Raw genomic sequence first — 17,097 nt, 5'->3', positions numbered from 1 at the left:
TAACCTCGTACTCCACCAACTTCTGTCCAATACTCTATTTTCCTCATATACACCATACTGTTTCTTCTCTCTGAAAGTGTTTTTACATGCCTTACCTACTCTAATCCTGTTCATCCTCACCAGTGGCTCTTCCTGTTTTTTGGCTGATTCTGTGACCTTGCCCTGACCTCTAAAATTCTAGACACACACAAGGAAGTTCTCTAATGTAGCCATATTCCCAAAGCAATTTATTCCTGCCTCATGGTTTTAAATACCATACAGATGCTGATGGTTTCAAAATTATACCTCCAGCTTGGATATCTCTCCTGAACCCCAGGATAATATATCCCACTGTCCCTTCAGCATTGTCAGGCTAGGTATACATCTCACATTCCATACTCAAGTCTTGATTTTTTCCCCTCCAAACTTGTTCTTCACAGTCTTCTATCTCCTTACATGACAGCTCTGTTCTTCCAGTTACTTAGTTCAATGGCCATGGATTCACCCTGACTACTCTCTTTTTTTCATACCCCACACCCAATTTATCCAATGAATCCTGTTGGTTCAACCTTCAAAATATATCCAGATCCGGAATACTTACAATTTTCTTCAGCGGCACTTTCTTTTTTTTTTTTTTTTTTCAGCGGCACTTTCTGCTCTCACTTTGCTACCACCACTCTGGCCACCTCTGTGTCCACTGAGCATGCTACACGATCCTTGGTACCATGATCTGCCATTCTCATCCTTGCTCACTCTGTACCATCAACACTATCTTCCTCACCCTCAATAAAAGAAAAATATTTCTTTTATTTTTAAAGATTTTATTCATTTATTCATGAGAGATACACAGAGAGAGGCAAAGACACAGGCAGAGGGAGAAGCAGGCTCCATGCTGGGAGCCTGACGTGGGACTTCATCCTGGGTCTCCAGAATCATCACACCCTGGGCTGAAGGTGGCGCTAAACCACTGAGCCACCTGGGCTGCCCGGCACTGATTTTTAAAAAGTATAATCCTCATATATACTACCCACATACAATGAGTATTTTATACTCCTATAAAAATGGCATAATACTCATATAGAACACAATACTTATATAAAAAACAATCCCAGAGTTCCCTAAAGTTGTAACTTTCATTTTTCAAAGGTGAATAAAAACTTTTTACTTTACTTTTCTTTTCTTTTCTTTTTTTTTTAGAGAGAGCATGAGCAGGGGAGGGGCAGAGAGTGTCCCCAGGCAGGCTCCTCACTCACCCAGGGCAGAGCTTGACTTCGGGGTTGGAACCCACCCCACAATCCCAAGATCACAATCTGAATCAAAATTAAGAGTCAATGCTCAACTACCTGAGCCATTCATGCGCTTCTGAATAAAAACTTTCTTAATTTAATGAGGGATGATCATTCTTCCGAACAAAATAATATGAATATGGCCTGGAATAAAGATTGAGTAGGAAAAAAGCTGAACTGGGAAAAATACTAAGACAATTCATATATCTAAACAAAGATGGGAATTAAGGCATTAAGTATCTGTGTTAAAAAGGCAAGGTACCTTTTCAGCTTTTGACTCAAAGAGGGCAAAGGTGTAACTGTCTTCTGTTCATCCGACACCAACACCAGCCGCCTCCTCCATGCCGCCTAAGTTCAACCCCAACGAGATCAAAGTCGTGTACCTGAGATGCACCAGCAGTGAGGCTGGTGCCAAGTCTGCCCTGGCCCTGAAGATCAGCCCCCTGGGTCTGTCTCCAAAAAAAAAGTGATGACATCACCAAGGCAACCAGTGATTGGGAGGGTTTGCAGATTACAGTGAAACTGACCATTCAGAATAGACAGGCCCAGATTGAACTGTTACCCTCTGCCTCTGTCCTGATTATCAAAGCCCTTAAGGAACCACCAAGAAACAGAAAGAAGCAGAAAAACATTAAGCACAGTGGAAATGTCACTTTTGCTGAGATTGCCAATATTGCCCGACAGATGCTTCAGTGATCTTTAGCCAGAGAATTCTCTAGAACCTTTAAAGATGTCTTGCGACTGCCCAGCTGTGGGCTACAATGTTGAGGCTGCCACCCTCAGGACATCACAGATGACATCAACAGTAGTGCGATGGAATGTCTAGCTAGTTAACTACAAAGGAAAATATTTCAAAAAAGGATGATTTGACAACCAAATAAAAAAGTAAATAAATAGGCAAAGTACAAGTTGGAGAAATACAAATATTTGCAAAAAACATACAATATACATAAAGGATTAGTATTTATATATAAAAGAGCTAACAAATTAAAGCAGACAACTATCCCTAAGAGAAAAATGAACAAAAGATACACAGAAAATTCACAAAGGAAGAAACACAAATATCCAATAAGCATAACTTAAGATATACAATGATGTTATGAAAAAACAACCAACCGCAACCTTGTTAATCAAAGAAATCGCTTGTATCTAAAGCATTATTCCATTGTTGAAAAAGAATTTTTTTTAACTTTTATTTATTTATGATAGTCACAGAGAGAGAGAGAGAGAGAGAGAGGCAGAGACATAGGCAGAGGGAGAAGCAGGCTCCATGCACCGGGAGCCCGACGTGGGATTCGATCCTGGGTCTCCAGGATCGCGCCCTGGGCCAAAGGCAGGCGCTAAACCGCTGCGCCACCCAGGGATCCCTCATTGTTGAAAAATAATGATAATTTTTAAAGAACTGGATTACAAGACTAGAAGTACATCGCAAAAAAATTAATCATGGTTGAGCTGGATGGTGAGATAATTATTTATTTTTTCTCCATTTATATATTTTTCAAATATTTTACTTATTTATTTGAGAGACAGCATGAGCAGAGGGCAGAGGCAGAGGGAGAAGCAGGCTCCATCCCAGGATCCTGGGATCATGACCTGAGCCAAAGGCAGATGCTAAATCAACTGAGCCAGCCAGCTGCCCCCATTTGTACACTTTTCAAATATTTCTACAATAGTCGTGTATTATTTTGCAATAAGCTTTTAGTTTTATTTCCATACAAAGCGATTGCCTGGAATTGGCAGTTCAGTATGAACCCAGGAGACACACTTGTAAAATAAAACATTGCTGATGTCACATTTCCATTTTATCAATTTTATTATTATTATTATTTTAAAAAAGATTTTATTTATTTATTCATGAGAGAGAGAGAGAGAGAGAGACATAGGCAGAGGGAGAAGCAGACTCCATGCCGGGAGCCTGATGTGGGCTCCATCCCGGGACTCCAGGATCATGCCCTGGGCTGAAGGCAGGCGCTCAACCGCTGAGCCACCCAGGGGTCCCTAAATTTTATTATTTTTAAAAGATTTTATTTATTTATTCATGAGAGACAGAGGCAGAGACATAGGCAGAGGGAGAAGTAGGCTCGCGGCAGGGACTCATTCCAGGACCCTGGGATCACCGCTGGAGCCAATGGCAGATGCTCAAACCAGGTGCTCCTATAAATTGTATTTATAGTACAAGTAATCTCTACATCCAACATGAGGCTTAAACTTACAACCCCCAGCTCAAGAGTGGCACGCTCACAGTCGGGGACTGAGCCAGCCAGGCACCCAGGTCATCATGCTTTAACGACAGTTTCATTGTTTATTATTATGTAGGTTAAGCACTTTTCCTCTTCCACTGTTCCCCCGCCCCCCTCTTTAGCCCCCACTGCAAAAGGCAGGGGAATAAAAAAATGAAATACCTTTGACATTGATTGGCATATCCACTAAATATGTTAGTATAGGAGGCTTTCCTGTAATTGGCATATTTCGTTCCAGGCTCCTGCCTGCACCCGAGATAGGAAACTCCACTGCACTGTTCACTGGCACTACATTCTTACAGAAAATGTGGACAGTAAATATGATGCAGATGTTCGTTTCTTACCACGTATAATAAGTCATGCATTCAATAACTATTTCTGTGCACATATGATACATGCACAAGAGGAGTCTTTGGTATGCTATCTCCCACCCACCACCTGACGTTTTGACTTTACAAAGTCGATGCCTTCTTTTCCCCTTCTGGGGAGAGAAGTGTACTGGGAATAGAGACATAATGTCTTCTAGGAATGCAGGTCTTCTTCCAGGAACGCAGTTAGCAAACACGAGCTTCGGTCCAGCCATCCCAGCCTAGCTCTCCGGCACCGCGCTCGAGCCCCGCCCCGAGCCCCGCCCCGAGCCCCGCCCCGAGCCCCGCCCCGAGCCCCGCCCCGAGCCCCGCCCCTTCTCGACACGCCCCCGGCGCGTGACGCCATGACGCGCGCCGTGCGCCGCGCCTCCTGTCAGAGGCGGCCATTGTTCAGTGGGTCTCGCTGGTTGTGCCGGGGCTGAATTGGTCCTGCCCCTCTCTCCAAGTCCCGGCCTCTCCCTGAAGCTGGGAGAGGGGGCCAGCCCCGACTCTGAGCACTCTGCGGTCCTCGGGTGCAGGCCACCATGAGCAAACGGAAGGCACCGCAGGAGACGCTCAACGGGGGAATCACCGACATGCTCACAGGTTAGCACCGGGCCGGGCGCTGCTGGCTTTCTTCTTTCTTCTGGTCTCGTAGCCTTCCCTTGCTTCTCTGCGGTCCCCACAGCCCTGTGGATGGGGCCAGCCCCTTGCAGCGGGTCGTCTTCCGTGCGGATCTTCCTCCGCCGCCCATTGCTGGTGGCTGAATGTCAGTCCTGCTGGGGACCCCCGTGTCACCGCTGGGGCTGTGGTTGACCTGGCCCGCGTACAAGGGGGGGGGGGGTGTCACTCCCCCTTAAGACGCTATTACACCCCCTCTGGAAAGCTCAGTTCTCGTTTGTTTACTCGTGGTTCTTATTCACCCGAGCCTCTTGTTGCCTTTGCAGAACTCGCAAACTTTGAGAAGAACGTGAACCAGGCAATCCACAAGTACAATGCTTACAGGTGGGCCCGTGCAGCTTTCTCTGGTAGCGTGCGTCCTGGGATGTGTGGCAGTTAACAGGGCCGAGGGGCCAGTAGATATTTGGACCATATGAGAGGCGAATAAAGCAAGAACTGAGGGTATTGGCTCTGTGGTGGTACCTAACTGCGATCGTTCTGGGGTAACTTGGGCAGAACTCTGTAAGGATCGTTTCTGACGAGTTCCCAATTCTAATTGAAAACAGGTGTAGCTGATAATGTATTTTTCCCGTCATCAAATATGAATTGATGAAAATGGAGTTTGATTTTAAGCCATAATGAAAGACAGTGGATTAGGTCTGTGCTGTGAAATGTTATTCTGGTTAGTGTTTGGCTGATCCTTGGCTCTCATCCTTGTCCATCTCACCAGAGCCTTTATGGCAGCCGATAATCCCACATCCAGTTATTTGTGCCCCTCAGCCTACAAACATGTCCAAGTCCCTCAGCTCTTAAAAGCAAAAACAAAGCAGTCTTGTCTTCCCTTTACCCTTTAGGTAGGTGCTGTCTCTCCTCTCCACTTTACAGTTAAACTTCTTGAATAATCTGTGTTTCTTGCCTTGACTTCCTCAGTCCTCATCATTCATTATCTCATTGTGGTATAATTTCCATCCCACCATTTCTCTGAAGGTGCTCTCACCTGCATCCCACCTTATTGGGCTCTCATTGGCATTCACCATTAGCTCATTCCATTTAAGTCTTACCCTTGAATTCTGGGATGGCACTCCTGTCTGTTCTTTCACCTCTTATATCTTCCTTTCAATGACAGTAGTTCCTGGAGGTCTGCCCTTAGTCTTTTTTTCGCACTTTTATAATTTCCTTGGCAATCTTACCATTCTTGGCTTTGGATACTGGTTATGTCAATTGGCTCCAAATCTGTATCTCATTGGGCTTTTCTCCAGATTCTTAGGTTTCTGTTACCTTTATCTTCATCCTTTCAAAGTTGAGTTCAGCTCAATACTTCCCTTCCCATTCAACATAATTAAAAACGGATTATGCTCCTTTCCTTATCCCTCTTAACTTCCTGTTTAAAGTAATTGTACTATCATCACTTGGTGATTTAAAAATCAGAGACATATTCAACATTATATTCTTTTAAAAAAAATATTTTTTCTGTCTATTCATGAAAGACACAGAGAGAGAGGCAGAGACACAGGCAGAGGGAGAAGCAGGCTCCATGCAGGAGCCTGATGTGGGACTGGATCCGGGATGACTCCAGGATGATTCCCTGAGCCAAAGGCAGATACTCAACCACTGAGCCACCAGGAGTCCCACAACATTATATTCTGTGTAAGTCACAGCAGGCTTCAGAGAGGAGGTGTTTAGTTTTTAAGGAGCCTGTCAGGGGATAAGTGAAAGGAAGAACAGTCTAGAGAAAGGAAACAAAATGTGCCAAGGCACTGAGACCTGAAGGAGTATAACATTTTCCCAGACGTCAGTAATTCACTTTGTTTATGGAGTATGGCCTGAGTGGGAAGTAAGTCTGGAAAAGCAGGTGATGCCTGCACGCACTTCCCTACCCTGATGAAACATTTCTCTTGATTGTGGCCAAAGTATTCCTTTGAAAATAGTTATCTGATCCTGTCATTCTTCCATATCAGATAATTAAATATTTCCTCTTTACCTTGATAAAGCTCAAATGCATTGTGGTGGCATACAAAAAGCCTTTCATGCTTTAATTCTTCCTTTCAGGCCCCATAATGCCAAGTTGTCTGGAACTGCTTTTCTTTACTGAAACAATTCCCTCAGTAAACTGCCCTCAACCTACTTTTCCAGACTCATCCTCAGTAATAGAGAAGTTCAAATCCAAATCTAAAAGCTTATATGTACGAGAATGATATGAAAAACCAAGGCAGCAAAGACTACCCAATACTTATGCTTTAGACTTAGATGTACTCTGCTTTTATCAGCCTCTCTGCTAAACTGCATTTAGCATTGAAATTATACACCAGAGACCATCAAATACTCCAGGGTGTGTCCAGTGTGTCACCAGATTATTGAGCTGAATGTGCGTGGAGATGGGCAAGAATCATAGGCCAGTGCTTTATGTGGAACTGAAATGAGCAATGAAGAAAAAGAAAATATGTATAAGGACATAGGGGAATGCAGTTGTAGTTTTAAGCTCTGAATTTAAAACTAGCCATCTAGGGGCACCACTCCCGGGATCGAGTCCCACGTTAGGCTCCCTATGGAGAGCCTGCTTCTCCCTCTGCCTGTATCTCTGCCCCTCTGTGTCTCTCATGAATCAATCAATCAATCAATCTTTTAAAAAATAAGTAAAAATAGCCATCCAGGGTCGCCTGGGTGACGCAGTCTGAGTGTCCGACTCTTGGTTTCTGTTGAGGGTATTGGGATCAAACCCTGTGTAAGGCTCTGTGCTTGGAGTGGAGTCGGTTTGGGATTCTCTCCCTCCCCCTCTCTCCATCTCTGCCACTCCCCTGTCCCCTCTCCCTCTCCCCCTCCCTCTCCTTCCCTGCCCCTCCCCCACACATGCATGCTCTCTTTCTCTCATTTTCATTCTTATTATCATTCTCTCTCCCCTCTCTAAAATAAATAAATCTTTTTTTTTAAAAAAGCCCATAGCAAGGGACCCCTGGGTGGCTCAGTGGTTGAACGTCTGTCTGCCTTTGATTCCAGGGTGCTGGGATTGAGTTTTGCATCAGGCTCCCTGAAGGGAGTCTGCCTATGTCTCTGCCTCTCTGTGTGTGTGTCTCATGAATAAATAAAATATTAAAAACAACAACAACAACAAAAACCCCATAGCCATCCATAAGCCACTTTGGTATCTAGTATTCCAAATACCACTAGGTGGCACATTTTTTATGAGAGTTACGAACAACTTCTAAAAACTAGCTTAATCCCTAAAAGGAAAAGCTACTGGTGTGATGAATCTCCGTAATTATAAATATATAGGTAAAATTATCCTCAAATGGGAGGATTTTCAAGATACTTCTGAAAATTATGCAGGTGGTCTGTCAGCTTACTCGAGTTATTTTAAGTTTGACACAAATGTGGAAAATTAGTTACTGTCATAAAAGTTGAAGCTGCATATTTGTGTGTGTATTCTAATTTAAGAAAAATTAAGACTTCACTGGATTTCTAACTGAATTTCTTTTTTTTTTCTTCTCAGAAAAGCAGCATCTGTGATAGCAAAGTACCCACACAAAATAAAGAGTGGAGCAGAAGCTAAAAAATTGGTAAGTTTAGTGAGCAAGCTGAATTGAAGAGTTCACACATGTATAAATTTGGTGGATTCCCAGAAAACTAAATTTGCCTCTTTGAAGCTGCCTTCATCCACACTGGCAGATTTTACTGCTCCTGTTTTTACTGGGGAGTGTGGATTGAAATTTTGCTTTATATATATGTAATTAAATTTTTTCTATACCCTGCCCTATATATATATGTACTTACATTAAATTTCAGCTTGAGTGTCAGCTCTCAAGAACAGTATAGTGACAGAATGGTATTGGCTTGTTTTGATCCCAGCTATCTTTGTCTGATCCCCAGGTATAGGAACTTATGTGAGTTAATGAGTTAGTGTTCCCAAGGAAATCTTACCTACTAATCACATAATTAAGCCCCTTTGTGTACTATTTCCTTTAGCCCTCTTCTCTGTATTTTCCTTAAAGCCCTGTATGCTGTGTCACAGTATGTGTCATAGTTCCTAGAGGGTCATGTCTTAGTAACTTTACATTAATACAATTATATTGCTATGAATATCCTAGGAAAGTCTACCTATTGGTAGATTGTTCTCTTTCATCTAAATCTCACTAAAAGATTCTAAGTTCCTCAAACTTGAGGACTGAATCTTATTTGTCTTTTGTTAAAGATGTCAAACTGACATGGCTTCTGATTAGTCTAGGTCCTCACAGTTCACCTTCTTCTGTTGACAAAAGCACTCTAGAATTTAGGTAGCAACATTTGATTGTCTTTAATTTTCTCATGAGAGCCTTCAGAGTATGAACCATAACTGTCCTATTATTTTCACCTTCAGGGTCACAAAATTACCATAAATCTTGTACATTTTATGATTGACAGATTTTCTGTATTAATCATGTTTTACATCTTCATCTTGAATTTATTACTCAATACTGACCATGCCTTGGTGTACAGGTTTTAAATTCTTTGTGCTATAAACAATTCTCAGTGTCAGTATATCCTCCCCAAATAGGCTAGCCAAGAAAGTTATAAATACATTGGATTTTGATTCTGAGTTTTTCTGTTGGTGAACTCCCGCATTATTAACTTCAGGAGGTACTTCTGCTTCCATTCTGTTTGCCTTATATCACTATTGAATTTCTTTTTCGGGCAGACCCGGTGGCACAGTGGTTTAGCGCCACCTGCAGCCCAGAGCGTGATCCTGGAGACCCTGGATCGAGTCCCACATCAGGCTCTGTATGATGCCTGCTTCTTTCTCTGCCTCTCTCTCTCTCTCTGTCTCTATGAATAAATAAATAAAATCTTAAAAAAAAAAAAAGAATTTCTTTTTCTATGTTAACTGTATGTAGCCTACTCATTTATTAGATTTAAATTTTAGACAAGCTCTGATACACTTTATCCCAAATCTGAGCTTATGGTATATCCGTAAAAAGAACACAAAAATGCAAAATTCCTTTTGCATGAGACTGGACTTAATATGACAATCTCATCATTATTCCTTTCCAATATTGTATTAAAAATCACAGACCTACTGTTCGGCACATATGAGTGCTTCTCAAAAATTCTAGAAATCTGATGTTTCCAGAGTGAGTGTTTGCCTCTTAATCTTTAACGTTAGGTATAGAAAGTAGCCAGGGCCTAAATTACTTTAGGTCAGGATGAATCTTCTGACCTAGGAAATAAGAAACCTGAGCAGTTTCCGTTTTCTAGTTTATTTCCTATATCTTGTTCCCTTCTATTGGGTAATTGCTATTTTCAGAACTTGAATATGCATTCAGTAGTCTTGGAACACTTAATCATTAAATAAATCAAGAATATAGAAGGGTGAACTTAGGGCCAAGAGACAGTAGGAAATGACTGGCACAGATGTTGATGCATTTGAACATTTAACTAAAAAGGACCAACACTGCCAAGAATGAACCGGAATGTAAACTTTGATGATGATACTTCAGTGTATGTTTATCAGCTATGACAAATGTAGCACTGTGGTGGGGGATGTTGATGATTGAGGAGGCTGTGCATGTATGGGGGGCTGGGGGCCTATGGGAACTCTACTTTGTGATCAGTTTTGCTGTGGACCTGTAACTACTCTATAAAAGCCCTTATTTAAAGGGGAAAAGTGAAAATAAAAAGGATCAAAAACATGAAAAAGATCAGCTCACTAATAAACAGAGTTGCAAATTAAAACAAGATGCTGTATGGTGCTATCAAACTATCAAATATAGTATACAGTATGGATAGAGATGTAGAAAAAGACATTCAGTTACTAATGATGGAAATCTTGGTGATTTCCAGCTTTTCTGAAGGATGATTTGGCAGAATGTTGGCAAAATATATATCCTTTGTCCCAGCAATTCCACTTTGAGGAATTTATCTTGAGGAAACCGGTAGAGATAGATATATGTATACAAGGATTCATTAGTTCATAATTTTGAGCACCTATAGGCCAGGTATTTATCCACATGCTCAAGGTAAAGGAGAGGAAACAGGATCTTTGCTCTCATAGGACTTATATTCTAGAGCAGTACTGTTCATTACAGTAACCATGAGCTACATTTGGCTGGTGAGCTCTTAAAGTGTGGCTAATGTGACCAAGGAATTGAAATTTTTTTTTAATTATTTATTTATTTATTCATGAGAGAGACAGAGAGAGAGGCAGAGACACAGGCAGAGGGAGAAGCAGGCTCCATGCAGAGAGCCCGACGTGGGACACCATCCCCGGTCTCCAGGATCACATCCTGGGCTGAAGGCAGCGCTAAACCGCTGAGCCACCTGGGCTGCCCTAAGGAATTGAATTTTTAAAATTTTAATAATGTAAACTTATAATGTCACATGTGGCTGGTGACTATCATGTTTGTGCAGTTCTAGAGCAGTGGTTCTCAAATTGCAGTACCTCGACCAGCAGCAGCAGCACCTGAACTTGTTAGAAATGTAACCTTTTGAGGCACCTGGCTAACTCAGTCAGTTGAGCATGCTACTCTTGGTTTCAGGGTCGTGAGTTCAAGCTCCATGTTGCGTGTAGAGTTTACTTAAAAAAAAAAAAAAAAGAAAAAAAGAAAAAAGACAGACAACCTGTTAAGTCAGAAACTTTAGGTTGCGACTTGGCATTCTGTGTTTTAACATGTCCCCAAGGTGATGATGATGCAAAAGCGTAAGGACCTCTGCTCTAAAGTTCATGACATTGTTATCTCAGAATTCGTAAACTATCCAAATGTCACCTGTAGGGTATTTGTTAAATAAATTATGAAAAAGTCATACAATGACTTACCATGCAGCTATTAAGTATATTGAAGTTGTATTCATATATTGATAGGAAATTTGTTCATGATAAGTTTTTAAGTTAAAGTACAAAGCAGAGTGATTCTGTTTTTGTAAGAAAAATATGTGTATACATATATACGTATATATGTACATGCACATATAATTCTGCTTATGTATATAAGCAGAAAAGTCTATCAGATATTAGGTGATAAGATTACAGTTTATTTTCATTGTCAGGGTGATGAAATTAACAAGTGATTTATATATTTTTTCATTATGCGACTATTCTAACTTTTCTACAATAAAAATTAGTTTTAAAAAAGTAAGTCATTTAGAATTGTTTTGTTAGCTGTGTCTCCGCTCCCTGCTGCAATGAGCTTCCTCAAAAGTTTTCCACCACCTGGCTCAGCCAAGGGGCTTCGGCAGCAGCAGCCAGAAACCCAGGCTGTGCTGAACCGCAAGGGCCCTCGGCACCAGCATGCTCTACATCACTGAGAGCCGCCTGTCTTGGTTAGATGGCTCTGGATTAAGATTCTCACTGTAATACCCCACCATTAGCTTGCATGCAGTGTCCAGGGACCTAAATGCCTATCCACGAGAGCATTTGTATATTATGGTGAATGGTAAATTTGGAGAAGAATCAAAAGAATCTGTTGCTGAAGAAGAAGACAGTGATGATGATGTTGAACCTATTGCTGAATTTAGATTTGTGTCTAGTGATAAATCAGCATTGGAGGCAATGTTCATGGCAATGTGTGAATGCCAGGCTTTGCATCCTGATCCTGAGGATGAAGATTCAGATGATTACGATGGAGAAGAATATGATGTGGAAGCACACGAACAAGGGCAGGGAGACCTCCCTACATTTTATACCTATGAAGAAGGATTATCCCATTTAATAGCAGAAGGCCAAGCCACCTTGGAGAGATTAGAAGGAATGCTTTCTCAGTCTGTGAGCAGCCAATATAACATGGCTGGAGTCCGGACAGAAGATTCAGTCAGAGATTATGAAGATGGGATGGAGGTAAACACTACACCAACAGTTGCTGGACAGTTTGAGGATGCAGATGTTGATCACTGAAGGTGATTTATGCTGCTATGGGATTCTGCTCATAACTAGGAAAGAACTAAAGAATTTGGTGCCTCTTCTACTGTGGAGTGGGTGTTGATGAAAGTCTTTTTCCTTCTCCAAAATTTACCTGAACCAGTTCTTTTTTTGAGACCCTATATACTGAGTCAAAAAGTTGTCACCAGCAGAAGAAACTATGACCTTTATTAACAAAGGTGAATTAACTTAACCAAGAGGGTATTTGTAGTTATCATCTACCCAAAACTTTTGTGTATAGGTACCAGGTACCCTCTGAGTAGGCCTATAGTTCCTGCTTTCACTATATGCATCCTCTGTAACTTGGCAGGCCTACGTGGTAAGAATGCGCAGGTGCTTGAAGACATAGGTAGACTGGATGGGAAGGAGGGAGGCTGAATCTAAGATATATCCTTTAGAGCCTAAGGATTCCCTTACCCCTTAAAAAGAAGGACAAAGAGATCTCAGAGAAATCGGCCACTGCTTGTTCTTCACAGGTATTAGGGTCTTTCTACTAATTTGGGATCCAATTAATTCATTTAGGCGTCTTTAGAGAGCCTCTTGGGAAATATCCTAGCCACATGAAATACCACTAATATGGATGCTTCTGACTAGCTTTTACTTCTTTTACCATGTTTCACCAGTCTGTTTTGTTATAACCTCTTAGGTTATAGTCTTTAATTTCTAACCTCTTAGGCCAGTTTCCATAAAACGTGATTGGGATGAAGTCCTCACCTCATAGTACTTCAATGATAATTGTTTTGCCTTTGTAATAGTTTAACAAATAAATCTAGGTTTTCTATTAAAAAAAATAGAATTGTTTTATTTAGAGCTTCTCTTTTGTCAATCACATAAGGATTTTGTTGGGAGAATATAAATTTTCACCACAGCTCAATTTTCTATGTCCTTTGTTTTAAAACTAGTCATTATGATCATTTTTTTTTCATTTCCTATTTTTTACTTTAGCTTTGAGTGATTTGGTAAGCATTATATTTACATGATTTTTTTTTAATTTTCTATTAGCCTGGAGTAGGAACAAAAATTGCTGAAAAGATTGATGAATTTTTAGCAACTGGAAAATTACGTAAACTGGAAAAGGTAAAATTCTAACTTGTTTGATTATTTGATTATAGTGTCTGCCTTTATAGCAACTATCATGAAGCATCATTGCAGGGTAACTGATGTCATTTACCTAGTGAAACTAAGAAGGAAAAGAAAAGTGGAGTTTATGGCTTTCAGTGTTCTATTTTTAAAATTTGAATATTGTTCCTGTAAAATATTCACATATTTTATGTGGCATTTTGGAGACTGTTAACATATGTGATAGAATTAGCTCCTTATATTCAGCATCATTCAGAAGGTAGATTATACACTTTGATAAAAGATTGTTATATTTTAGAACTTCTGTTCTTAAATTCTCAGAAGCATTTTTATAGTTTTATTTCACCCTGGTAGTAATTATACTACTTACGGTCTTTTATGAATAAGCCTATTTATTTATTTATTTGTTTGTTTGCTTATTTATTTATTTAAATAAGCCTTTTTAAAGTATTGGATAAGTTAGAGATGAAACATCTTCATCTGCTTTGTTACTTATCTATAACCACCCAGGTTTTTCCAGGCAAATGTAAATGGCTTTTCAGGTCTGTTAGGAGACTAGTATATTTCCAGTAAGATCCTCAAAGCATTCCTACATCATTAGACTTTTTTTTTTTTTCTTAAAGATTCGGCAGGATGACACGAGTTCATCTATCAATTTTCTGACTCGAGTTAGTGGCATTGGGTAAGAAATATTTTTTAAGCAGACACAGTACTAGGGTTGGTTTTATTTTTTATGTGAGCCAAAATAAGTACATTTTGTTTTCTCCTTCAAAACCTGTACCTTTTCATCTCTGTATCTTGGACATTATGGCTCACTCTTCCATATCTTACATGTCTGAGTGGTTCTTCAGGTGATACTTCTACTTTAAAAGCCCATCCAAGGCAAATGTTACCTTCTTCATAGAACCAGTTTGATTCTCTAGCCAGAAATAATCTTCTTCTAAACTCCGCTAACACTTGATATATGTATATCTTATCACTCCTTCCAGATTATGCCTCTTTTGCCTCTCTGAGCACAATACTTATCTTAAGCATTTAAAGTTTTTTTCCATAGCAGCTAACATAGTACCTTATAAATTTGGAACAAGCACCCAAGCATTTTTTTGATGAAAGAATCTTTTTTTTTTTAAAGATTTTATTTATTTATTCATGAAAGACACAGAGAGAAAGGCAGAGAGACATAGGCAGAGGGAGAGGCAGGCTCTTTAAGGGGAGCCCAAAGTGGGATTCATTCCCGACATGCCCTGAGCCGAAGGCAGATGCTCAACCGCTCAGCCACCCAGGCATCCCAATTCTTATAAAGAAAGAATCTTTATATTAAAATTTGAGTTAATACCAAAGGGGGCTTCTTTGACTTTTGACTACATAAAGATTAACATTCAAGGCTGTGGGGCACCTGGCATGTGACTCTTGATCTCAGGGTTGTGACTTTGAGTCCTACACTGGGTATAGAGATACTTAAAAAATAAAATCTTAGAAAAACAAAAACATTAAGGCTGTAATGCTTTGCTTAAGTTTCATCTTTATGGAATGAGGCATTCTTTTAGATATATGATGATTGTTCATTTAAATGGTAGCATTTTGATGAAAGTTATTCTAAAACATATTAAATTCTTAAACTTAGTGTACTGAAAATGAACTTAGGGACTTAAAGCTGTTCTAAAATGTTAGCACTTGTCTTAGCATCTTTGTTCTTTACTCTTTTTCTAGGCAAGAACACTGAATACAGAAAGTGGGATAACTGGCAAAGTCAGAATTAGAACCCGTGTTTGCTGACTGCCAGTTCAGTCCTTCTTATGTGCCACATTGCCTTTCTGCCATGAATATCTGTTTCCGTATCACACAATTTCTGTATAGACTCTTTGCCATTAAAATTTCAGTTTAAATACCATTTCAGAGGACTTCCCTTGCTACCCAATGTAAAATAGGACCCATCCACTCTGTCACTTTCCTCTATTTTAATTCATTTACCTGATTTTGTTTGTTTATATACTTACTTATTTTCTTTCTCTACTCACTGAGTTGTAAGTAGGTAAGACCAAGGCACTTACTTGTCTTATTCCTGCTGTATTTTCAACACCTAGAAGAGTATCTTGCATGTAATAGGCCCTCAGTTCATCTCATTTGAATGGATGAACTGTTTTCCTGTTTGTGTGTCTGTTTTATGAATAAAGTACATGTGCAGTATTTTTTTTTTAAGATTTTATTTATTTATTCATGAGACACACAGAGAGAGGCAGAGACATAGGCAGAGGGACAAGCAGGCTTCCTGTGGGGAGCCCAAGGCAGGACTTGATCCCAGGACCCTGGGATCACGCCCTGAGCCAAAGGCAGATGCTCAACCACTGAGCCATCCAGGCGCACCAATATGTGTGCATTATAACAGCTTATCCTTGAATAAAATCACCAAAATAACCACAACATTTTAGCAAGTCTTTTTTAGCTCCATAATAACTGTTTCAGAAGAGCAGATATAGTTGGTTATTTGTTATTATAGTCCTGAGTTTCACTTGATATTGAGATAATGCTTTTTTTTCCCGTTATAGTCCATCTGCTGCAAGGAAGTTTGTAGATGAAGGAATTAAAACATTAGAAGGTGAGTATGTACAATAGGTCATCAATCCCAAGTCAGATATGCTCTTTAAGAGTGGTTAATGCTCTAGCTGACTAGAACTTTTCTCAATTAGTAAAAAGGAATGGTAAGATTTTCTTTTTAACTCTATAGTAGAGAAGAATAGGTATAAAGTATAGGTTTTATTCTTATGTTAAACATGCTTAGTTTTGTAACTTAGAAGAAAATCTTTTTTTAAAAGATTTTATTTATTTATTCATGAGAAACACAGAGAGAGAGAGAGAGGCAGAGACACAGGCAGAGGGAGAAGCAGGCTCCATGCAGGAAGCCTGATGTGGGACTTGATCCCGGGTCTCCAAGGATCAGGCCCTGTGCTGAAGGCAGGTACTAAACCACTGAGCCATCCGGGCTGCCCAGATTTATAGATTTAAATTGCCTTTATTTCTCCAGTAAAATTTTGGACAGTAGAGTCCTACACATTCAGCCTAAAGACCAAGTGATATACATTGAGAAAGATTCTGTAAGAGGCTTACAATACTTACTGAAGGAATTTTTGCTTTCAAAGTGATAAAAATAGAGCCTAAGTCAAGCAATTAAAAGACATTTTCCTTAAACCTAGGATAGCAATCTTTTCAATATAATTTATTTCTTCATGAGCATATGTACTATAGATGGAGATTATTCAGATAGAGATTTGTTGCAATATATGTGTGGCATTTGGTGTTTAATATTTGTGGATTCAGGTATTTGTACACAGATGGTTAGGTGGACAGGTTCTGAGGAGTGGCCTGGGTTTGAATCTGATCCCCACCACTTGATTAGAATGGATGACTATAATGCTTTGGTTTCTTAGCTACAAAATGCTATCATAATTTCTGCTTTCTATGATTTAATGCAGTAATATATGAAAAGCACTTAGCACACGGTGCTTAGTACCTACTATGTACTTACAAATAAGAGGCATGATTAATTAGTACCATGTATCATAAAATGCTCATTTCTCTCCATTTAAATCTTCAGAGAGAATTTATGTTTGTGAATATATAAGGGT

General features: G+C 39.9%; 1 protein-coding gene and 2 pseudogenes across 2 annotated transcripts in view; all 3 read left to right on the top strand.

Moving 5' to 3' along the window:
• Positions 1–1,591: 1,591 nt before the first annotated feature.
• On the top strand, positions 1,592–2,099 carry LOC106559845 (annotated as a pseudogene).
• A 2,129-nt stretch (positions 2,100–4,228) lies between these two features.
• POLB (DNA polymerase beta) overlaps positions 4,229–17,097 on the top strand; it is a 29,024-nt gene continuing 16,155 nt past the window's right edge. The window contains exons 1-6 of one of the 2 annotated variants that reach the window (XM_038559934.1): positions 4,229–4,458; positions 4,800–4,857; positions 8,000–8,066; positions 13,397–13,471; positions 14,098–14,156; positions 16,021–16,070. In XM_038559934.1, coding sequence (XP_038415862.1) covers positions 4,398–4,458; positions 4,800–4,857; positions 8,000–8,066; positions 13,397–13,471; positions 14,098–14,156; positions 16,021–16,070 — 370 coding nt within the window. In that variant the 5' untranslated portion in view covers positions 4,229–4,397. The remainder of the gene's footprint in view (positions 4,459–4,799; positions 4,858–7,999; positions 8,067–13,396; positions 13,472–14,097; positions 14,157–16,020; positions 16,071–17,097) is intronic. The other variant, XM_038559933.1, reaches the window with a different exon arrangement.
• Positions 11,393–13,068, top strand: LOC102157015 (annotated as a pseudogene).

The sequence above is a fragment of the Canis lupus genome, chromosome 16 (genome assembly GCF_011100685.1).
Source record: "Canis lupus familiaris isolate Mischka breed German Shepherd chromosome 16, alternate assembly UU_Cfam_GSD_1.0, whole genome shotgun sequence".
NCBI classification, from domain to species: Eukaryota; Metazoa; Chordata; class Mammalia; order Carnivora; family Canidae; genus Canis; species Canis lupus.
This window is presented reverse-complemented; position numbering and strand designations above follow the sequence as displayed.